Below are 24550 nucleotides of genomic sequence, written 5' to 3'. Positions count from 1 at the left end.
ACATGCTTGCCTGTGCAGAAGCGCTGGCCTACATATCGAGCCACAAATGTTTATTTTTCAAGCATTAGATCTGTGTTTCTACTGCTTTATTCATTCAAGATTCAGACTGTAACTCTAGTGCCATTTGTAGTGATTTGCTTTGCATGCTGCAATTAAAAAAAGCTGCCCAATTAACTTGTTTTTGTCAATACACTGCAGCTGTGAAGTGTACAAACAGCACCATTGACGTTTCAGCTGACAAATGCTCAACTGTGATGTGTGAAGAATTACAAAACCACTGTCTGCACTTCTTTTAGGCTCACAAGCACACTCATTGAAGGCTAAATTCGAAGAACAGCATGTGATGCTGCTTCGTCTAAGTTCTCCCATAACTCCAATTCATACAAGATAAAATATGTCCAATCTGTCATACTCTAGATGTGTATCAGACATCCTTCATGAACGCTTGTTTCACGCTTACTTCCGTAGAATTTCACTCCAATACAGACTTTCATACAATATATTTTGAAGAAAAGAACAGGAAAGATCACAGATATGTCTTGAACCTTGTTTTTAAATCTGAAGATGTAAAACAAGCCCTTATAATTAGTGCAGCAACAGCAGTTTCGTCCTTTCTTCTCTCCCTTGCAACACAGTGGGGACCAGTGCAAAGATATTAGAGTTACACTGCAATGAAAGGGCTCGAGCCGATCCTTCCTGGTTTACATGAGGGTTAATCTTTAGCCTCGTGTTAATCATACAACTGTAATTCTTCTTTACTAGAAGGGCTCAAGTCTGCATGATCTGTTGCACAGATATTTTCTAGCCTTCTGAACTCCAAAACCCACCAGTGGGTCAGTTATTAAATAAAAACAATATTAAAACTGCTGTTGAAACTGTAAAGCAGAGGAGACCACTGGATTTTCAACTCTAAGTACAAAAAATTTACCAAATCTAAGCTGAGAATGGCATTCATTCACCAAAATATTTTCATTCTATGTGTATCATTTTAAAATTGCAATATGCGTTAATTAGATTCTGTAAAAAATAAAAATAAAATATAAATTGTGCGCTTTTCTGTGCAACTGGGAAGCCATGAGAGGTTGAGCCGCACAACAAAAATTCAAGGACTTTTCAGCTGAACTAGGCTGAACTGCAGACAGTGTTTACACACAGCAAACAGGAGACAAGTATGGAAACAGAATAAAAATTAAAGTAGTAAGGTGTCTACAGTATGTGGATTTTTATTCCAGTATTGGCATTTGTAAAAAAACGTACATGTTAGATGTGTTGATTCTATTTTCTTTTAGTAAAATATATAATCAAATAAATTAAATTTTTTGGGTTGTATTTTTTAGGATTTATTAAATGCTATGTTTGTTTTAATATTTTTGAGTTCTTTCGACTTCTGGCCATGGCTGTGCAGTTTCCATAGCAGGGCAAGACTTCATATTACAAGGAAATATGAGCCCACAGTGAATAGAAATGCAACAGTAGCAAAAAACATGAAGAAATTAATTGCTCGGGAACAGAGAATGAACAAATCTCATGAGAAATTTCCTAGCAGTTGAATGCCAGATCTAGTTTTGTTTAGATTGTTTCTTTATTTTGCATTTGTGCGAACTGATCCAAAGTGCATTAGCTGCCAGAGCTGTGATGTGAGGTCAGCGGTGGGCGTTGGGAGGACAGATGTGACACTTGATTGCATCGCCACTGGCAGCATCTTAGAGCCTCCTGCTCCAGTTACAGCCTCCCTTCGCTCGCTCACGCATCAGCAGCCGGCCGTCTGCAAATCCTCAAACTAGCCAGATTTGTTGTTCAATTACCCAACAATCTGTGCTCGTCCTGCCGTCCATCTTCAGCAAGAGGAAGGCGGCAACACAGTGGATGTTCACAGAAATTAGAGCAAACAAAGACGTTTTGCCGGGAAAGAGAACATAGAGTTTGCATGATCGGTGCAAAATAACAGCGCCGGAGAGCTGACTGTACTCTGCCACAGCAGGAAATGCAGAGAATGAGGTGAGCTCCCAGAGAGCTTAAGCGCTCCTGGGGCACTTTATCTCATATTTCTAAGCTGAGTAATGACTGAGTGAAAGAGACTACGGAATATCCAGGCAGTAGCAGACAGGCTGTCAGCACCTCAGCTGGCTTTAAAAAGGGAGTACGCAGGAATGCACAGTCTGTGTAGTCACAATAAACTTGGAGCAGAAATCTGAGGCAAGCGAGATAATAGAACAGACACATGAATGCAGCACAACACCGGCAACGTAACAATAGTTGAGACTAAATGTTGTATTCAAATTTCTCCAAAAGGCAAGAATCTTTTAACCACCTGCCTTTCAAACCTGTCAGTGGGTTTGAAAAGCATGTTGTCTTTACAAAGTCGCCAAAATTACATCATTTATCTAAGCTAGAAACTGAGAAAACAGAAAGAATTGTTTGATTTTCAACTTTCCATAAGTTCTCGAACCAATCATCTGTGCCGTGTCATTTAATCTGATAGGTTAAGTAAATCTAAGCTCAAAATTGTGATTTTGAAATTGAAAAATTCATCAAAAATTAAACTGTGCGCTCTGAGCAGATTCTGCAAAAAGCAAAACATTATGTCATCCTTGACACAATTGAGAAGCTACTAGTGACAAAGATGCAACTAACAGTCACATGACAAGAATTAGGGAATTTTCGGTTGAACTGGGCTGAACTGCAGGATAGGATAATTATAATCATATTTTTCCCAGTATTGGTATCACCTGTGCTCACTTAGTAAAATGATGCAAATTGTGATTCCATTTTTTAGATTTTTTTGGAAAAACAATGAATTAAAGAAACTCAACTTTTGGCTCAAAAACGCTCATCACGTCTTCTTGTTAATACAGTAGTTGTGAGTTCTTTTGTTTGGACATAGAATGATTAGATAGATGTTTATTAACTTCTTGACAGTTACTGACAAAGGTAGTCAACATCAATTTAATCATTCTATGTCTGAATTAAACAACTCAAAACTAATAAACTCAACCTTTGTTTTCTCCTTTTTATGATTTGTTGAATTTTGCCTGTGTCACACAAAACTAAATATTTTTCTTTGAGCTTCTGTTATTTCCAGCTATGGTTCTGCTGTTTTTACAGAGAGGCAGGACTTTATATTGCGGTGAAAAATGAGAACAGAAATAGAAAACTCCCAGAAACTGCTTAAGGTTCAGAGGGTTAAAGGCTGATAACTGTGGAACCATAAGGGAGTGGCAGTCACAACAAAGACTTTGCGGCCTGGGATTTTTCTTTTCTGGCACTGAAATGCATTAGCAATTCTGTGTAACTCTGTCACCTATCCAGTCTGGCAAGATAACGGCCACAGGAGCGCAATCATGCTTCTTTAAACAAGGCGTTGTTTCACTATCAGTCAGTCGGGCACTGTGAGGCAGTAAGAAGGAAAAGTCCAGACTTCCTCCCCGAGGAGAGAAGCTGTTCAGGGGTCAGAGGAGATGTAGCTGCCCCTCCACCCAAAAGCCTGAGCAGAAGCAGGAAAAGGACAAAATGAGTATTCCTCCTGACTAACCGGCATGACTAACGGAGGATGTAGGGAAGTGAGAGGAAATATCTAAACCAAAACTTGAGTAAGGAACATGACACACACACACAAAAAAAAAAAAACCTCACAAGGCTTGAAATAAAGAGTTGAAAGACAGGCTGCGTGTGAATGTTCAAACATGTACGAGCATCTGCCGATAAAACGACAACAGAATCTGCCCCTGGATTCACACAGCTGACAAACACGTCTATGTGCTCCCACTTGTCCAGAGGGGAAGCGCGTTCGGCACAAAAAGGAAAAAAAAAAACTTCTCAGGAATGTTTGGAATCCTCCAACATGTCATGGATCTTCAAACATTCAAGTGCTGCTGAGGAGTTCTGCCACGGACCACAAGTGTCAGGGATGAGCTCAGAGTAGGAAAAACAAACAACGTCACGGAGCCGCCAGGGATTTTTGTTTTTTATTCTGGACAAGTCAGAAGAAGTTCATCCCATAAGCGGGGCTGACAAACTCCAAACTTGCCCTCGGCAGCATTGTGCAGGGCAGGAGGGGAGTAAATCCATCTGGAAGGTCGTAGCGCTCACATGGCGCTTTGCTGCCCGTGATGTATCGACCGCTGATTACTGCACGCTGGACGGGGTGAGAAAAGTGAGACGGGAGGCAGCTCGGAGCTACCGCTCTGTGGGTTGTTGTATTGATGCGGCCGCCTGATGTCCGGCAGCTGATTGGGTGCAAGCTGGAGCCGATGAATATGAGGTTACGAGACAGTTTAGGATCTGACAAAGTGTTACTCAAAGCTATTTCCTGATCGCACAGTGATAAATCACAAAGCGATCTGAAAGCTAAACTCCGATAGTGACTGGAGTCGGACAGTAATAATGCAATAATTATCTAACGATAGCTTCTGGCTTTGGATCATGTGTCATTTTCTACATTTGCTGCTTCCCTACTGCTGTGGTCCACTTACATGTTAATTTACAGGGATGATTTTTTGTTATTTGCTGCAAAAATCATGAAAATTAAAAGAGAATACAAACCAAATAGACCAATATAAAGGGTGTCCCTAAAGTAAATCATATTAAAGATGTTATTGTTAATAATCCTAGTTAATAAAATGTTAAATATTTCACTTCTTGAAAATGTGTATTTTTGCCCATGTGTCCTGACTTTAGGTTCACCCTGTATAACGTTCCTGCTTTTTATTCTCCTGGTACCTCCTATTTTAAAGGCTTCAATCAATGATTATTTTCATTATAGATTAATCTGCAAATGATCTTCTCATTTAGCTGATTAATAGCTTGGTGGGTGAAATGTCAGCAAATAGTGCCACAGTTTCCCAGAGTCACAAGAACGAGGCTTAAAGTGGCGGTAAAAACACAAGGTGTACGGTGCGTCCCACATGCCGGATGCACATTTAGCAGAATTAACCATCCATGGGAAGGTGAAACACGCGACAAGAAAAGAAAAAAACAGTCCATCGAAACAGGAATCCTCATGACTCACGGGGCTGCAAGGATGTTTATTTCAAGGGTTCGATTCGTTGGTGAATGTGCTCACATTTGATTAGGTTATCGTTGGTTGGACAATCACCAACCCGGGTGAGTTTATCAGGAGAAATGCTCGATATCAACAGCCTTCCAGGAAACAACAGACTACCTATGAATAATTTGAACTCACTTGACCTACTGCAAACTGCTCGGTCAAACTTATTTCAGAGTCTACTTCAAATTAACTGACAGTATGTAAATTATTCAGGAGCTGACTCGGAGTCATCACCAGAAAAAGTCAAGTGTAAACTTAGCAAACAGCAGCTAACTTGTCGGTATTAAAATCCTCAGTTGTCGCCAGCTGATGCAGCTCTATTTTCAGAAAATGAATATGATTATGGACAGGGCCACGTTAGTTTGCTCAGAGGCTTTCTGTTACCGTTTCAGTATGAAATAAGGTTAAAATAATCTAATATGGTGAAAATACTAGCTTTTCATGTTTATTTGTGGTTCATTTAAGCTAATAAGGCCAGGAGGTAAGTACACTCCGGCTGATTTAGCTAATATAGAGAAAACAAGCAGGTTTTCCCACAAATAATTTTCCTTTTAAAGATTTTCTTTGGTTGACTACCACCTAAATGCTTTGAGTGTTTTGTAAACATCCAAAACTTTACTGTAACTCCCATCTTCTTCTAATAAAATCACAGAATCTTCACATTTAAAAGCTGGAATCGTAACATCTTGGGCCTTTTAGCTAAGAAAACAACTTAAATAATGCTCAGAATGGTCGCTGTTTAATTTCTGTTGATCAAAAATGAACTTCAATTGTTTCAGCTTTGGTCTCTTTAATGCAGTTGTGACGTTTAAGAAGGTCAGCAGTGTTAAGTGTTGCATTAACTAATTAACTGCTTTCCTCGCTGTAAACTCTTTCTGACCTTGTCATCGCCCCGTTCCTCCAAGAACAGGAGGCGGAAGAAGAAAACACACACTTTGAAATTATGAAACTGTGATAAAGCGAACGCCGGCACAAGACACCTGAGGAGGCGAGATAGTGAAAGTGACACTGGGACGTGCCAGGAATAAAGAAAACCTGCAGATGAAACAACTTCAGTCCTTCCTTGAGCAAAGTCTTGGCTCTCGAAAAAAAAAGGGAAAAAAAAAAACTGTGCAGTACGACACGTGAATTCATAATTCCACCTACTCCGTCGGGGCAGATGGAGGCTGACTGAAAGGCCATAAGGTCTACCTGACCTTGAAGAACTGCCAGCGCGCCATTAAAAATTCCTACAGTATGTCAGGGAAGAGACACAAAGAGGAAGTTTGCACACCGAGGAAACTCGTTAAAGTCTATTGAGTGGCCTGATAATTGGTGCACCCAGGCAGGAAGCCAGTGTTCTGTGGCTAGCGCTATGTATTTAACTAGTAAACAAAAAAAAAACCCACAAACAGGAATCTAATTATTAGAGGATTTTAGTATCATGGTCACATTTTTCATGTATTTTTAGATTTAAAGAACATGGAACACTGCTAAAAATTGACAGGACTTTAAAAAAAAAGACTAAATTCTTGGGCTTCAAATTAAAAAAACAAGAGGAAATGTTTAATTAAATGCATCTTTCTGGATTTTGGTTCAGATCTGGAATGAAGATGCTCACAGGGTTTCACCCTCCTGTTGTCTTCATTTACGGGCACCAAGAAATACTGTTTCCTTGTCTGAAAAAAAATCCAAAACTTCAGCAAAAAAAGTCACCAAATTTCTGAAAAATTGCAAAACCTTTAGGAACAAAAAAATTCAGTAATTCCTTAAAAGTTTCCCTTAAAAGTATATAATGATTTAAAATATTCCCCAAAAAATCCTAAAAATATTTAACATGACTACATATATGTCAGTCAAACTTCTGTTTTCTTAAAGAACATTCACAAAAAATCTTTTTTTGTGAATGTTCTTAAGAAACATTTTTAACATTTCTTCTTTTCCACCAAAAAAAGTTCAAAGACTTCCCAAAAATGTTGAAAATGTCGACATCAGAAGTTTCACTGTGGACATTTTTTTTTTTTTCTTACAACTTCAAACTTTAAAACGGGACAATTTGACCTGCAGGACGATACGAGGGTTAAGAATCAGGCTAATTCCTGGGTAGGTTTTCTGTGGCACAAACAATGTAGAATCTGGGTTAAACAGTCTTAATTTTTGACAGCTTGGTCAATATTTCTGCAATACTTCTGTCACTGTAAATAAGAAATGCCCTTTTACATTGAATATTTTGCACAAAGTTAATTTAGTAATGTTGAATACAACCTTTTTTTCATAAATGTCCAGTTTCTTTCCCATTTTTCCCCCTTTGGTTGTTGTCTTTATCAACCCAATATTACTAAAACCCCTACATTCTATGCAGGCTGCAACAGATCAGTCTGGACCAAACCAACCGCGGTCGGCTGAGGGGGAGGAGTGACAGGTGGTCAAAAGGATGAATGGGTCTGGCTGGTAGGCTGAGAGCCGCTAGGCCTCGCCAAGCTTCTGGAAAAACCAGGCCACTCCACAGAGAGAGGACAGGAAACGAGGGCTCGGAGGAACCCAGAGAGACGCAGCTATGTTTTAAAAAAAGCATTATTTATCACCTTCAGGCAAAGCTGGATCTCTTCCAGGGGTAAAACTCCCATGAGTTCTGGTGGGAAAACAGCACAGAGCAGGTAAAGCAAGGTTATACGACCAAAGACGACACATCTCGCTCTCGGTTTCCCTTTGTGTCAGTCTTCTAAGCAATAACCAAGAGTCTATTCCCAGATGTGACGACCCCTGCATTGATTACAAGCACACATGTTTAAGAGCGATCATCCGGGAGTGGTGCAGAATTTGTTATTCAAATCAAAAAAGCTCGAGTGGGCATCATGCTGGCTCAGCAGGCACCATCACATGTCCTGAGGTTGCAACACTGGATCTGGCCCGACTTATGACCTCCTTGTTTGCCGCATTACACTTCCATTTCCCGATTCCTTGAAACTGTATGCTGTCTGCCAAGAAGAGAAGCCACAGTTTGTTGAATTCGTCTGAGATTTGTGCAAAGTTTCAGTCAAAATGCTCAGTCACCATTGTGCAATCATTTTAAGAAACGCATTACAGGCATACTTAGACAGGTCACGTTAAAACTGCAAAAACAGATTCATTTCTGCTCTTTTGGTAGTAGAAAAATGGCTCTGCATTGGAGTAAATGGTTTAAACAAATATTCTGCCACACAGGACACATTAAAGTTACACTAGATCAGAAGTAAACTGATGAATTTATCCATTAGTTGGCGGTAATGTTGCTAATCAACTTATCAATCAGCAAAAAAGAAAAAGCGACTTATTCTCTGGTTCCATTTTTGTCAAAGGTGAGGAGCTGGTGGTTCTCCGTTTTGTATAAATCCATCCCTTTGGGCTCCAGGAACCTTTTTTTTCTTCATCATCTGATCACATGATTAATTTCATTTTCACTGCAATGAAAAAAACAATAATTTCATGGTGTCCTTAAGTGAACCAAGTTACAACCTATATTAAGCCACATCTGCTTCAATAATAATCATAAATAGCACACTTTATGCTACAGAAACAATTTCACAGATACTCATTTAGCTTTTACGCTTATTGAATGATTTTAACGATTCTAGCAAGCTTTATGAGGAAGCTTTTGGACAATTCAGTGGAAAAAGTACAACAAATATCCAAATCTGCCTTTTAATCAGCCAGTTTTTGTGGCATTTGTCTGTGAAATTCTACAAAAACCTTAAAAAGCACTGCACTCCTGAGCATATCCAAACTCAAAACAAACCAAATCGAGGCAGCAGGACCAGAGATCTGTCCCACCTGCTTCAAAACATGGAAATATTTTACCCACAAAGCAAGTCGGCCATTGAAAATCCACACTCTGATGTGTAAAATTGCCGCAGTTCCTTTTAAACTGCGCTGTATAAATAAGAAAAGCAGCAAATCCTCGCCTTTGAGAAGCTGGATTTAGAGAATGTTTGACATTTTATCTCGAAAAACGGCGAATTAACTTTAAAAAGAATTAATTTTCCCAGCTTGCACAGCTCAACTGCAACTACTAGAAGCTGAATTCGACCGTTACTGTATTGGAGAGAGCAGCCAGCAGCTCTTCGGTGTGTCCTGCCAACAGGGGCAGGTGGCCCACTTTGCATACAGTAAAGGCGTCCTTGTCACAGAGGTTAAACAAACAGGGCTCTGACTTGAATGAACGAACCAACGAATTAATGAAAACGCCTCTAAAATGCATACAGTAGCTGTGATAAACATGCAAATTTGAAAAGAGAAAAATGCAGCAGAGTAAATCTGTGTGTGCAGTAAAGTGTTGCTGGTGTGGATGGCTGTTTTTGGCTCCATTCTAAAGCCCTCTTCCTGACACACACAGAGAAGGCATTTCCAGGGAGCCGATCTTCAGAGTCAGCGGGGCAAACAGGAAGCAGAACTCTGACCTGCCAGCGTGCCATATGCCAAACACACCGACACAACACACACACTCGGGGACGAACAAAAGCCGCTATGGAGTTGAGAAAGTGGGGCAGAGTTTGACTCGGATGTGTCGCGGGTCAAACAGCCGTCGCTATCTTCTTCGGCCCGCTGAGCCGAACCGAACACCAAAGCCTCCACGGCAAGAGCAGGGAGGAAGGAGAAGAAGGAGGGATGCAAACGAGAGGGAGGAGTGCCGATGCAAGCTGAGGCATGTAGATATGTGCACAGTTTTTGCTTGTATCTAGAGAGAGGGAGAGTATCTCCAGCAGACAGCGAGGGCTTATGAAAAGTGCACTGCTAGCCTGACACTCGCTTCACACGGAGCCGGCGACGTGCGCTGAAAAGCTGAAAATCCTGCCTCCTGCGTCAGCACTTTGAACAAGGTGCCGCGCTCAAGTACAAGGACGGAATCGCTAATCGGTTCGACACACGCAGCAGAAAGTTTCGCCGGGGTTTAGCTGAAGTTGGGACTGAATTTGCTTCTCAGCATCATCCACAGCTGCGTTAAAAAAAAGCCACTTGAGGAAGACGTTTTATGTGCACTTTCACTGCACATTTTACTACTCGTTAGTTCGAGTCTCAGTGGAGATGATCCTGTGATGCTATTTTGGGAGCTTCTTCTCGAGCAAAATTGGGCAGCAAGAAAGGCAGATTTACAGTCACTTCATGCCACACAAATAATGACATAAAAACAATAATTGAATTTGAATTCATGAGCCCCTTTGGACAAGATTGGGGAAACTAAATTATGCATAACAAGTAAGCATGATGAAAAATCTGAGAAATCTGTTCATATTCCTGATCATCCGATAAATAAAATTTAGCAAATAAAACCTCAGTTAACAAAAACATAGATATATATAAATGTCAGCACTAGCCTTTAAACCAGGACTGAATATTGTTTAAAGTTTAAAAAAAAAATCAATGCTAATGAGTTTTGGTAGATATACCATTTTTTGGTTTTCCGTCAACAAAAAAGAAACAGAAATCCACATTTATAAAATGTTAAATGTAGTCCAAGCCTGAGTACATGACTTTGCAGAAATAAAATGGCCAAAAAAAATGGCTAAATTATGATTTAAATGAGAAACTATTGGAAAATAAATAAAGCGAGGACACTAAAATCCAGTAAAAAATATAGATAATTAAAAGAAATGAGGAAATTAAATGTCATTGTTGACATTGTTTAAAATAAAAAAAACTAATAAAAATACAAGTTTTGACAGATAGAAGGCCATGTTACTTTCTGGAATACTGGTTAGTAAAAAAAATGTAATTCTAAAATGTTACTTTTAATCTAAACAAAAAGTGTGAGCACAAATACTAAAAAATAATTGCCTAAAAATGGCAAGATTATATTTTCAATGACACAAGACAATAAAATGCAGCAAAAAATTGAAAAATTTAAGAAACACAGAAACAAAAACATCAAACCAGGCCTCAAACTAGGTCTGAATATTGACATGGAAAAATAGAGCTTTGGTAGTTAAAAGAAAAGATATTTAGAATCTTCAGCTTCATATCTTCATGAATATTGACAAGTATGTTGGTCTGACATTCAGCTCTGCAAAAATAACAAACTGTTGTTATTTTGTTGGAAAAATACTCAAATATAAATACACAAAACATCACAAAAAATACAAGCTGGCAAAGCAGAAAACTAGCCGTGAAAGTTCCCCATCACAAGGCATCGGTTTGCTTTTATATATACATAGATGGATCTCAATATTGTGTCACTGTGGGAAATCAGATTGCAACGTCTCCATTTCATGTTACAGCTGCCTGCTGTAAACAAAATCCATAACAAGGAAATTCCCACATTTAGTTCCACTGTGGAAGCTCAGCAGCTGCACACAAAAAAACACACAAGATGCTGCTAAAAGTGTGGGACAAAGTTGCTGAAAGTCCGGTGGCGTGGGCCGTACCTGCTGCCTCGCCACGCCAAATCATCCGAGGACGAGCAAGAAAAACAAAATTACAGGGAGTCCTTGGGGAGTACAGCTGGAATGGACACACCCTCTGTAGCTGATATGGTGGGACCGTCTTCCTGTTGCAAGAAAATGTTTTCCCCACCGCCAGTGCTGCTGTTTTGTGTGTCACTCAGTCAGCTCTGAAAAAGACAAGCGCCGTTTCTTTTTCACTGGTGGCTTACCGCACATGTTGTTGCCCTAAAATTAAAAATAAAGCCATCTGTGGTCGTCAGTGAAGTTGCCCTGTGATAATCACATTACGGCCCACGTTGGCTCCAAACACAGCTTTAAAAAATGCAACCTAAGCACAGATGATTGCAGCTGTATTCATTTATCACGAATGAGAAGATGAGAAGGAGGCAGAGCTGTGTTCCCATGAAGAAGTTGAAAGAAAAATGGAAGAAAAAAAAATCAATGCTTCCAAGCTTTATTAAGCAACTAACAATGGGTTTGCAGTCACAGTGTAGCTGATTTCTGCACATGTAATATATTTAATAGTTTTTTTTTTTTTAAAAAAGCAACGCAGCAGCAATAAAAAGCAATGCACTGACATTACAGCACTGGCAGTAAGTGCTTAATGTAGACACTATACCTCCATTGGAGCATCCCAATGGGGATTTAAACTGTTTTTGTGGTACTAAATGGTGAGTTTAATGACCTTAAGGAATCTAAAGCACTGCTGCAGCACTTCAAACTGGAATAGTTACACAAAAAGAGGCACAGCTACAGTAACTTTGTGCTGTTCACTGAGCTGCAGTGAAAACACACAGGCCTCCCAGTGAGCAGTGTGATAATAATTATGTTTTTTTTTTTAAAGTAGACCCACCCTGCGTGTAAACGGGATAAAAAATGTGCTCAAGCGCTCGAAAAATGTCGTCAAAAGTGGTTCTCCAGGGTCAGAGTCCAGTTTCTTTATCCACATTTCCTGTCCCAACAAGCAGTCGACCCCCCCGTCGGTGAAAAGGCGGCGCGGAGCCCCACGGCAGAGGGTTAAAACTCTTACCTGGACATAATTGTTCTCGCAGTAGTCGGCGACTCTCGTCAGGTTTTGGTAACTCTCCACCAGCGCTCTTTTACCGGCCGGAATCTCTTCCTCTAACAACATTTGTAGCTCTGCCATCTTACATCTCTCCGCAGAGCCGCCCTTCCCTCTCTGCCTTTTCCCCCTTTGATTGAAACAGCCACCAGCCCAGCTCTCTGCCTCGAAAAAACAGAAGAAGAAGAAGAAAACACTCCTCTGCCTGCTATTGTGGGATTCCTGTCCTGCTTTGGCGTAACCTCCAACCGAAGATCGTCAGTGCTGCGAAGAGGGCTCACTCTGAAGAGGAAAAACAGGTCAATCAGGCTTTAAGCAGCATCCGCCCTGCAGGAAAGAGCGCTGTCGCAGGTCGTTCATACCATCTGCTGTACGACTGTAGAACATACCATAATAAAATCTGCACAGCAATTTTTACACTGCTGCATCTTGCACGTATTGTATTACAAGACATTCTGTATTGTTACTGTCTACAGTGTATTAATACTGTATTCTTCATTTTCATTTTCATCCTTGCACATATTATCACACAATTCTTTTATTTATTTCCAGATTTCCTGTGGTCACTGCATTTTACTGAAAAAAAAAGTATTCCGGTGTCTCAGCTCCCAAGTTGGTGTAAATCCATCAAAGTTAAACCCCTTACTGCAATATACAGAAGAAAAAATGAACATTAAACTTCATCTTACTTTTTTTTTTTTTTTAAACCTGGCTAAATGGGACATGGCATATTATAGTTGCATGCTGTTGACTTTACAGACTATGTAATTTCACATATTTTTAGGCAATTAATTTGCACATTACTGCATGATGGAAATATTGTATGACGTTGCATGATTTGCGATTTGTTGTATTTGCCACACATGCTCTTTCTTTGTTTGTTTATTTGTTGTTTAGCTTTTTAGGAAAATGTTTACTGTGAAAATCAACCTGACCAAGCATCAAAGTGCCACTTAATGCTACTTAATTAAACACGAAATATTATAGTTTTCAAATTTATTATATGAATACTTCCAAAATCAAATTTGCCTGTGATATCAACATCATATTTAGTTGTGCGTTAAATTTGTAGGCCTAAGTACTTGGCTGTATTCTTCTATTTAAACACGTGGATATTTATATTTTAACTACGTATATTGGTGTGGAAATATATAAAAGATAATTTTATAGTGTTGTGGTTGTTCTACAAAGACATGAACATAATGAATGAAAAGATAAATAGATTTTAATATAATTTAATATTGATGTTGTTATTATGAACTCGGCTACAAATTTTTTTTTTTTTACTGATAAAAAAATTTACTCAGAAAATAAAGTTAAACCTTTTTTAGCCTAATTTCAATTCTAGATATCAAACAGACGGCTGTGGTCCTTAAAAACAAAGACATAGTGAGCGCTCTTGCTTTTTCTTCCCGTCTACCTATCACTCTTCCAACCGAATTTAAAAAACATGGATCCTGACTAGAGCATGCTGGGAAGTGTAGTTTTACACGCAATGAACTGAAACTACAGTAAGTGCATGTTTTAGCGATAACATTTAACACACATAATATTTCATACTTTTTTACATCTCAATACCATTCTAGTTTAATTAATAAACATTTTGTGCCTCCTTAAAACCCGCTAGCTGGACTTGAAACTACATTTCCAGTGAATCTTTTTGAGGAGGATTGTGGATTTTGTAGGAATTTGTCGCTTTCTGGTATAAAAACTACAAATCCCAGAGTACGCTTGTGCCAGGCTTTATAATACTGTACATGGCGTCTGGTCGAAGGCTAAAGACAAGTCGCCTTCTGACCAACAGATAGGCCGGTGTTGTTAACGGTAAGAAACGTCGCTTTTGATGCTTTTTTTCGAAAGTTAGCAAGCGTTGTTAGCATTTAGCATACATAACGGGGCCGTTGGAGCTGTGTCGCACACGACTTGGACTGTCCTAGATACACAACTGGCTCAACATCCTCCTACTGGTGGTCAATATACAAACTTACAAGTTTAGCTAGCTAGGTTAACAGCGCAAAAAACCTACAATTTAGCAAGCTAACACTGCTATTAAGCGCGAGTACGAATGCTAACGGAAACGTCCGCTTCTGACAGGACATTGTTGTTGTTATTGTTTTTGTGTGTCTCGCACTGTAGTGATTGTGTTTGTTTACTGTCCAGCAGGTTTTTGTTTTGCTAGCTGCCCCCGAGCGACGCCATGGAGGTGGAGAGTGTCAGTGTGGCGGATGAGGGGCGTCTGACCCAGCTGAGGTTTCAAGCCGCTGTCAAAGTGATCAAGAGTTTACCCCCCGATGGTGAGTGAGCACGCCGGTTTGCAGAGCTCTCATTCCGGCCAGTTTAACCAGTCCAAAACGGATGGGGTTGCTCGGACCTGGTTGGGGTGAGGAGCAGCAGCTGGGTCTGCTTTGGATCTTGTGCGATTTGAGTAATCCACTTTACCAGCAGCCACCAGAGCAGGCTTTTTTCCTTCTGCAGCAGCACATTGCAGTGTAATAACAGTCAAGAGTCCCTCTATAACACTGATTAAACCTCTAGACGCTCATCTCTGTGTATCAAAATTGCATATTTAGATTTTTTCCCCGTTAAATTAATCTATTCATGCCTTAAATTGGCTTGGATGCAACTCTACATCATTTGCTTCTTATAGAACATACAGATCTTTCTCTCTTCGTGCACCCTTTTCCAGATATCTGCAGCTCCAGCAGACCAGCTTACCTATTAACCTGCTCAAACACTATTAAATTACTACAACACAGCTAAGGGCAATTGGACCTGCATTTCTTTGAGAAAGGTAAAACGTGTCGTAACATCTCAAGATGATACAAAGATGCCCGAGATTCCAAATCATTGTCTCCAGACGTAAGGCAACATGCTTATGTCGTACAAATGGCAGCAAAAAAAATGAAAAAAGGCCATTCTAGCAATTACAATATGGCTAACTGCAATATCCAAATTGCAGGAGATGCTGCTTTTCTTTGAGAAAGGTAAAATATGTCCTAGCATACTCTTTAAAAACAAGGCATTGTGATGCTACGGAGATGCCAAAGCTTACCAATCGTAGTCTCAAGATGTAAACATGCTTGTTGTATGCAGTCTGCAGCCAAAATAAGATCAACATCGTTGTATTTGCTTCAGTGGAAAACAAATAAAAAATATTTGCGTATTGTTTAGCCCTACTTGGATCCCTGAATGTAAATAAAAAAAACCTGATTTTCACTGGAGCAGGTCTCCAACTGATTTGCAGGAGATAGAAGCAGCAAGAATAACAGTAGCTAAATGTTTATGTTGCACATGCACAGTGCAGATCCTTTTGTATAATTAAATTTTCTTTCCCCAGGCCCTTTTCAGCCCTCCAACGACATGATGCTCAAGTTCTACAGTTACTATAAACAAGCCACCGTGGGATCGTGCAATATACCTCGACCGGGCTTCTGGGATGCCGTTGGCAAAGCTAAATGGTAAATAAAAAAGTTTTTTTTTACACACTGGATTCCTTTAGAACTCTGTCATGTGGGGGGAAAACATCATGCCCCTATTTAAGTAAATTATTTGCCACATTGTTCTTCAAAGTCGAGATAACAAGAACAGTTTGTGAAATCCAGTGGAAATCGTGCAAACAAAACAAAGGAGCGTTTTGCACATTGTATAACATGCCCACGTTTGGCCTCGCTGTGGGAGAGAGATTCTGCCCACTGACTCAGAGCCGCTCCCGCTGTTCAGTCTCAGGTTGTGTTAGGTGATCTGTGGACTCGTTTCAAAGCCACTTGGAATGCGACCTTTCACCCACAAGGCTGGACAGTTTCTCTCGCGCCGCTTTACTTTTTGAGGAAGCTACAGTTTCTAATGAGTTTTTAAGTAACGGTCAGTCATTGATCCACAGCTGGCAAAGAATACACTGACCTCAAACTGGCCTTGTGGACCAGAATGGAAACTGGGACGCAAGTGTTGAAACACAAATTTTACTCTTTCTTTGCAGTGGTAAAAAGTAACTTTTATATTAATTAAGTTTCGAGGTCGTGGCGCTTTTATGTTCATAGCTTCACTACACTTATCTAACACTGAACAATAAAACAAATCTTTCAAATGCAACATGTCGTTAAATATTAAACCGGTTGTTTAAAACTATCTTGCAAAAAAGCAGAGTGCAGTCGGAGTGACAAGAAATTCTTTATTATCCCCACAGCGGGGGGTTCTGCAGCGTTGCAACAGCAAACGAGATGGTGCAAAAATAGCCCCTCAAATTGTGTTTTTTTGTTTGTTTTTTTCCCCCCTCTAAACTTCTCACATGGTTTCATTTCAATAAACGCTCACATGACATCTCACCAACAACAGTCTGGAGAAACAAAGTCAAAACAGATTTGTGTATCAGGGCTTTGTTTCGTCTCCAGTTAGCCATGTGACGAGCCCTCAGATTTATCTGTAGTCCCTGGATTTAAAACTGTATCTAAATTAGCTTAAAGTGGCTCCACCTGCAGCAGGAACATGCTGCAGACACACGGATGCTTCAACATAATACCATAGATCACTAGAATATGGCTCAAACCAGTACTTTTATTGAGATACTTTAACTACATTTCGCTTCTAATAGCAAAGTCCTTGTACTTATGTAGGATTTTTTAGTGCAGGAACTATTTTTATGTTGCTGTGTGGTACGTTCGCTTCACCCTCGTGTTGTCCTGCGGGTCAAATTTACTTGTTTTAAAGTCTGAAAATGTGGAAAATAATATATTTTTATGTCGACATTTTCAACATTCTTTTGGTGGAACAAAAGAAATGTTTTTAAAAAAGTTTCTTTCCGAACATTCACATAAAAATCAACCAAAATCCAGCGAATTTCGCTGGATTTTGGTTGATTTTTATGTGAATGTTCTGAAAGAAAATATTAGATGTTTGAGTGATATACATGTAATCACTTCAGATATTTTTAGGATTTTTTTGGAAGATTTTTGCTAATTTTTTTGAAAATAATTATAAGAATTTTCTTGCCAAATTTGGGGGATTTTTTAAAAATGAAACTTTTAGGGAATTATTGGAAATTTCTTCCTTTAAGGTTTTGCAAATTGTTAGAAATCTGAGGAATTTTTTGCTGAATTTTTGGAATTTTTTAGACAAGGAAACAATATTTTTTGGTGCCTGTAAATGAAGACAGCAGGAGGGCTAAGTAACGATACTGATGCTTTAGCGTTACATAGTTGTATTTAAGTTGCATTTTTCATGGACTACTTTGACTTGTAACGGAGTATTTTTACACAGCATGTGTACATAGGATCTTAATACTTCTTCCTCCAGTTTTAACTCGATTATTTCAGTGCATTTTTTTTCTTGTTTGTTTTATTTTAGGGATGCGTGGAATTCTCTTGGAGACATGTCAAAAGAAGAAGCAATGGCAGCCTACGTGGACGAAATGAAACTGGCATGTTTTGTTTTTGTTCAAGTCTCTTCTTCCAGATTATTTATTATGTAGCAATAATCTTAATAATTCCTTAATCAGTTAAGGATTGTAGATAAATATTAACATAGCTGGCGGTGGATTTGCTTCTGTGTTTGACCCTCAGATCCTGGAGGGGATGCCCGTGACCGACGAGGTGGAGGAGCTCCTACGGGTGCTCGGTCCGTTCTACGAGCTGGTCGACGAGAAGAAAAAGATCACACAGATATCGGACCTGAGCACAGGTGGGTTTTTACTCCCCGGGGGTGGAACTTTTACACCTTGTACCTTGCTCTTTGTGACGTCGAAAAGCAGCGCGTGGAGCTTAACCTTGTTTCACAATTTGCCTCTTGTTATGCGCTCAGCCCGTTTGACTCAGTTTGCTAGGCAACTGGAAGGCAAGTACATCACCGTGTGAACATCTGGGTCTGGTGGTGTAGATTAGAGCGTGTCTGGTGCCGTAGCGCAGATGCTGTGTCGCTTAATAGCTGTCGTTTTATGCATGCTGGCGAATTAGTTTTCCAGAAATTGCAGCTAAAGGTTCCAAAGTGTAGTTTATACATTTGCTGACAACCTTTTACCATTCCCTTTATGCACTTAAGCCAAGCTATGTGATCATTCCCTTTTAGTCATTGAGTGAACTTTACTTTGAAAGGACGCACTGATGTTGAGGATTTATGTCATGAAATTAACTTTCCTGTTCAGGGTTTGGCACGATGCTGAATTCAATGCCGTCAAAGAGTGTGTCAAAGAGCATCGCAAAGAGCATCGTCAGAAACATGGAAATGAACGGCACACTGGAGACCCGGCCTGCCAAGCCCAAAGCAAACGAAGAAACGCAGCAAGACGAGGAGGAGGATATGGATGAGGAGGATGATGATGATGAAGAAGAGGAGGATGAAGAGGAAGAAGAAGAGGAAGTAGTGATAAAGGAGGAAAGAAAAGGTAAATAAGCTGTTGAAACTCCTTCTTTTCAAAGTGGGTGTGATTAAAAGAAAATATTCACCTATCGATTTTCTCTTTTGGGGGCATTTCTTACATCAACAGCGTCACCGCCAAAGAAAAAGAGCTCAACCAGGAGACACAAAGCTCCCCTGTCAAATGGCAAAGTGGCTAACGGGGTCACACACACGACAAACGGGAGTCATTCCAGGGCTGCTCTGAACAGCGACGACTCCCAGGAGGGTTTAGTGGGCGAGACTCTGCTCAACGGGCACCACGCAGGTAAAGAAAATAACACGTCCCAATGTGACTGGTTCAGAATGGTCCCTGAGGACTCGCCCACACTGACCGCCTGTGCTTGTGTATCCGTGCACCATGTGATCAGATAATCTGCTAAGCTTCACTCCCAGAGCCGCAACAACTCAGCAGCAGACGTCGAATCTTAACGCTTCACGCATCAGCTGCTCACGGGACAGTTTTAATGAAGCAAATTAAAAGCTCTGTGCACACAGCTCCAAATTAAGTCAGCTTCCTCCGTGCCCCTTTGTTCATTACAGTGCAGTTTAGTTCTTACAGTGTGGGATCAGTCTGAGCTTCATTTGTTCCCTTTTCTGCATCAGATCCAAGCGTAGACGTGTCTGGACCCCATCACCTAGCAAGTGACTCAGACAGCGAAGTCTACTGTGATTCTGTGGACCAGTTCGGTCAAGAAGAGGCAAGTTAAAGCACCGAAAACGCCACAATTTGGCGAATTATTCCGCCAGTATTAATTTCAGTGTGCGTCCTCTCCAGTGCTCTGAGCATAACCGCTCTCTGGATGACCTGGATGAGGAGGAGAGCCACGTCCTGCTGCCTCTAGAGGAGCAGCAGGAGGATGTTCAGGGCATCAGATGTGGAGGAGAAGACGGAGAGGCAGGAGGAACAGCGCCGCAGAAACAGAGGCTGAACGTGGACGTACCAGGCAGCTCTTTGGTCAGAAGAGGACGAGGTATGGTGACATTTAAGTATCGTATGATGTTCTGAAAGGGGCAATCGTGTGTATTTTTGGCTTTTGTCTCTAATTTACTTTGAAAATTAAGAATAGTTTAATGAATTCAACTTTCATGTTTTAAACAAAAGCCAGCTGCAATCAGTTTAACATCTCAGGCTGAGAAGTTGGAAGATGCTACTACAGTGAGGGTTTCAAATGACAAGCCTTTAACACCTACTGCTGTCGGCACGGACACATGACCACGTGTCGGCAAAGTCAAATTCTGTCGTATTTTTAGGTTCCAGGTCTCCGGGCCGCGGCTCTGGAGCTCTGATGCCCGTGCACAGCGGGGGCAACGCTGGCGGGGGCAACTGGGGAGGCGCAGGAACACCTGGGGGGAGCCTGAACGAGCAGATTGTGGTGGCGTTGGCCAGACTGCAGGAGGACATGCAGAGCGTTCTGGAGAGGCTTCACACGCTGGAGGCTCTCACTGCCAGCCAGGTCAGACCAGCGTGTCCTCCCAGTCGTAGAGAAAAAGAGCGCATTTGTTTGACAACGACAGAAAACGCCAGTCATGTAATTATTTGTTGTACCATTATAAAAAATCTTGAGCAAACACTAGGTTATTCGAGGTGACAAAAACAGCTCAAAACTGAATTTTTTTAAGCATTAATGCCAAAAATTAATTTATTTTATCTGCTAGAACATGAATAGTTTCTAGTTTTCTTCCTGATGCAATGAGAAAAGTGACTATCTTTAAGTTTTGGGCTGTTTGTTGGACAAAAACATGTCAGTTTGAGCTGTAAAACATGAAAATGATGAATTTTTTTGCAGTGATTAAATAGTTTTAAGCTTAAATTTTTCAGCTACCTGGGACTGTTTTCTGTGTTGAACAGCAATAAATCCTGTGGGTTGTTTTGATGAAAGAAACTGATGGAAACACTTGTTAAAATAACTTATTTGTCTTTAACTTATATTTTCCCCCTTTTTCATAATAGTGGTTATTTTAGTTTCTATTTAAAATAAAGTAATGTTACCCTAAAAACTTAGAGAGTTAGCTGGTTACACAGTAATAGTGTTTCTTAAACTGTCCCTCTAGTAAAAAGTAGATGCAGTCTGATCATATCACCATGAAAATGTTCTTAGTGTGTCTGAAATCAATGTAGAGAAGCAGCTTTAGTCTCAAACAGCTTTGGTGAATGTATGTTATTATGTTGTTAATAAATCTGGTGAGATAAAAAGCCATTTTCTTCTTCTGTGAGTAACTGGCGGTGTGTGTAAAAATTAACACAGTTAAGCTTCCAGTGTGTATATGAGTCTCTGTAAGGGAAGATAAGGGGTCCGTACTTTGGTTCTGTAAACAGCACAATGGGGGCAGATGATCATTGAGAAGCCGACTGTGTTTATTTTGATGTCTAAAAAAAAGCTCACAAACTTTTTCTTTTTTCCTTTTTGCAGGCAAGATCAGTGGCTCTGTCTCCTACTTATGTAACACCCCCAGTTAGCAAGAAGAGTCAGGTAAATGGTTCAAAAGATGCTGTGTTTTGCCATCTTTGACCTTTAAATTGGCCGGAGGCTGTATTTATTAGGTGGGCGGAGCCTCTGGGACTGAAGAATGAAGCTAAAAAAATGACATAAACCTTGCAGTCTGATTACATAGAAGTCAGACATTTACATAGCTCTGTTATTGTCCATCTCAGCTTAGATTTTTTTCATTGCTGTGCAGGATCCAAGAGCTTCAACCTCAACAGTACCTCACAAAACAAATAGTACTACTAACACTATACATAGCTCCAGTTCTTTGTGCTTGATGGAATTAGAACAGTGGAGGATTTGTTCTGTGACCTATATGTTGCGTTTTACATTGTTGATGGCAACGTTTAACCCTCGTGTCGCCCTGTGGGCCAAAATTGACCCATTTTAAAGTTTGAAAATGTGGTGGTGGGGGGGGGAATTTCACAGTGAAACTTCTGATGTCCACATTTTCAACATTTTTGGGAAATCTTTGAACATTTTTTAGTGGAAAATGTTAAAAATATTTCTTAAGAACATCCACAAAAAATCAACCAAAATCCAATGAAATTCGCTGTATTCTGGTTGATATTTTTTGTGAATGTTCTTAAAGAAAATATCAAGTTTTACTGATATATATGTAATCATTTTAGATATTTTTAACATTTTCTTTGGAAGATTTTTACTAACTTTTAAAAAATATTTACTAGAATTTCTTGCCAAGTTTTTTTTTTTTTAAAGTTAAACTTTTAAGGGAAACTTTTAAGGAATTATTGGAATTTTCTTCCTGAAGGTTTTGCAAATTCTCAGAAATTTGGAGACTTTTTTGCTGAATTTTTGGATTTTTTTCACACAAGGAAACAGTATTTTTTTGGTGCCCGTAACGGAAGACAACACGAGGGTTAAGAGAAGAATGCGACATCACAGCGACAAAATAGCACTTTCTGTCTACCAATCAGCATGCAGCAGTTTTTAATGGCCGCTCAAATGTATCTAAACGGTAAATACTTTTTTCTCCCTTGAAAACAGTCCTAAAGAAAGGTTCTACAGAGACGGCTCCTGCAGTCAGAACATGCAAAAAGGTTCAGGATGCCCTAAAAATGTCCCGGAAATTCAAGAGAAAGTGTAGCAACTTCTCACTTGATTTGCTCGCTCACTAAACATTTCCCCAATGGGTTTATGATCTCATTAGCTAATTTCAAGTCATCTTCAGTACAATCTGATGTTTATTTTGTGAATTATGGCTCCATTTAGAATAAAACAGACAATAAAGCAGGGTATGTTTAAAGCGTGGCCAGTCTTTTATGTACAGCTTTGGTTGAATTAAAGTTTCCTTGTCATTTCTGGAGAACTAAAACAATTTAATTATCACTTTGACAAGCTAAATTCATCTACAGTAGTGCTGATTCTTCTTTTTCTCCCCCTAGAAACCGTCCTGGTGGCCTTTTGACATTTCACCAGCCAGTTTGGCTTTCGCTGTTATATGGCCGTTTGTCGTACAGTGGCTCATCCGCCTGTACTTGCAGAGGAGGAGAAGGTATGAATTTACAGAAAAATACAACCAATACACTATGTTACTATGTTCATAAATCACCAGTTTCTCATGTTTTTTGTTTGTTCTTCAACAGGAGAATCAACTGAACCTGCTCACACCTGAACACCACATGGGCACAGACGATAACACGTAAATGATTTTAGCTGGGTTGCTAATGGCTGTAACTCCTCCCCCCTACTTCCTGCTTAGACCCACAGCCCAGTAATTTGCTTTTGCACTATGAAGAAGGCGTTTAGAGTAATGAAGCGAGAGGAAGCGACCTCTTGAGCGTGTTGCACTGCGGACGTGGAATCCAAGAGGAACACGAATGTAAGGGCTCCCGGCCTGCGATCTTACCTTTTTCAAGACGATGACCACTGTACTGGAATCTTTTTATCTAACAGTTTGCGTGGAGAAGTAGAAAATCTACAGGTGGAATATTGTCGGTGTGTTCAACTTGTGGCTTCTCGATTAGCTCCATAACTGAGGCTTTGTTGCGCAAAAGCAGGCCTTTGCTGTTTATGAGCGCAACGCTTGACGTGATTAGAAATTTCTTCACAATTGTCTGTCTTTAGTTGCCCAGGTAATGCTGCTACAATAAGATGTTGTAATAACTGTAGATTAGAAGTGAGGATTGAATGTATTAATGTTCCAAGATGTGAGATTCTGTTTAATTAAGTTAATATTTATTGCTTGTAGCGACAGTTCCAGTGAAAGGCATCGCTGGCCGGATTGCAAGTGAGGTTTGTGTTTAAAGTGACTGCTATGTGTTATGCTTAAGTTAGACAAAGTCTGGGATGAGTTCCCATCACCCGACCTGCTGCATATCAGTCTGTGCTTTTACGCCTACTTCATCGAAATAGAAAAAGTGCCTCAACATCATAAGGTACATTCATACTGTACAGTTAGGTGGCATTACGCTTTTCACACATTCACACATTGTAGCATAACTGTTGCAGTTCTGGACCAAATTAGCATCGATCATACTACCTAGCGAGCCATGAGGTGGTGAGAATCATCCGCTCAGATATCCGATTTGACGATCGTCGCGTTTTTTTGCGTTGTATAATTTTTCATGTGTGACGTTTGTATGAATATTGTGCAGAGATTTTTCGTTTGACTGATAGTAATCACAAATTTGTTTGCAAAGCAGCGAGCTCTATACAAATTGTATACAATATATGTAAAATACAGATCAAAATGCAATATTTTAATTGCATCCCAGTGTATTATTAATGTAGAATATATATCATATTTACAGAGGTTGGCATCTGCAATAGCACATCTCTTTCCAGAGCCATTATGTTTTAATAAAGAGGCGATAGTTTTATCTTTTTACTGAAAATGTACTAATGCTTTCACACCCTCTCTGCCTGTGGATAGAGTGGTGTTTGCATGTGATAATCTCAGCTAGAAATAAAGTTTTCACAAAGCATGCACGTTTATTTGCATTTTATCCACATAAATGGTTTAATATTTTGGGATATATATGTTGTTGGGATGCCTGCACAGTTAATAAGTCCAACTGCTGGCAAACATTTGAGCAGGAGGAGGTGGAAAGTGGGAGAAACCACCAGTCTGGCTCTAACAAAAGAACTAATCCCACAATGAAAACAGCCCGTTTCCAGTCTTTGTGGATGTTAACTACCTGTCAGACAT

At 39.9% G+C, this 24550-nt stretch overlaps 2 protein-coding genes across 6 annotated transcripts in view; one reads left to right on the top strand and one right to left on the bottom strand.

The window, feature by feature from the left end:
* The window catches only part of abi1a (abl-interactor 1a), a 59576-nt gene extending 46815 nt beyond the window's left edge, over window positions 1-12761 (bottom strand). For 2 of the 4 annotated variants that reach the window (XM_022208040.2, XM_022208041.2), the window contains exon 1: window positions 12473-12731. In XM_022208040.2, coding sequence (XP_022063732.1) covers window positions 12473-12589 — 117 coding nt within the window. In that variant the 5' untranslated portion in view covers window positions 12590-12731. Of the gene's footprint in view, window positions 1-12472 lie in introns of all 4 variants that reach the window. The other 2 variants (XM_022208043.2, XM_022208039.2) reach the window with 2 other exon arrangements.
* A 1445-nt stretch (window positions 12762-14206) lies between these two features.
* acbd5a (acyl-CoA binding domain containing 5a) lies at window positions 14207-24326 on the top strand. 2 transcript variants are annotated; one of them, XM_022208049.2, is made up of 13 exons: window positions 14207-14329; window positions 14669-14799; window positions 15843-15963; window positions 17846-17918; window positions 18061-18178; window positions 18639-18878; window positions 18981-19157; window positions 19496-19590; window positions 19668-19863; window positions 20144-20346; window positions 21304-21363; window positions 22785-22894; window positions 22986-24326. In XM_022208049.2, exons 2-13 carry the CDS (start codon window positions 14703-14705, stop codon window positions 22996-22998), a joined length of 1503 nt encoding a protein of 500 aa, XP_022063741.1. In that variant the 5' UTR covers window positions 14207-14329; window positions 14669-14702; the 3' UTR covers window positions 22999-24326. The 2 variants fall into 2 exon arrangements, with proteins under 2 accessions (XP_022063741.1, XP_022063742.1); XM_022208050.2 differs by having other exon boundaries at window positions 14208-14329; window positions 14666-14799.
* Window positions 24327-24550: the final 224 nt, after the last annotated feature.

This window comes from Acanthochromis polyacanthus, chromosome 20 (assembly GCF_021347895.1).
Source record: "Acanthochromis polyacanthus isolate Apoly-LR-REF ecotype Palm Island chromosome 20, KAUST_Apoly_ChrSc, whole genome shotgun sequence".
NCBI classification, from domain to species: Eukaryota; Metazoa; Chordata; class Actinopteri; family Pomacentridae; genus Acanthochromis; species Acanthochromis polyacanthus.
This window is presented reverse-complemented; position numbering and strand designations above follow the sequence as displayed.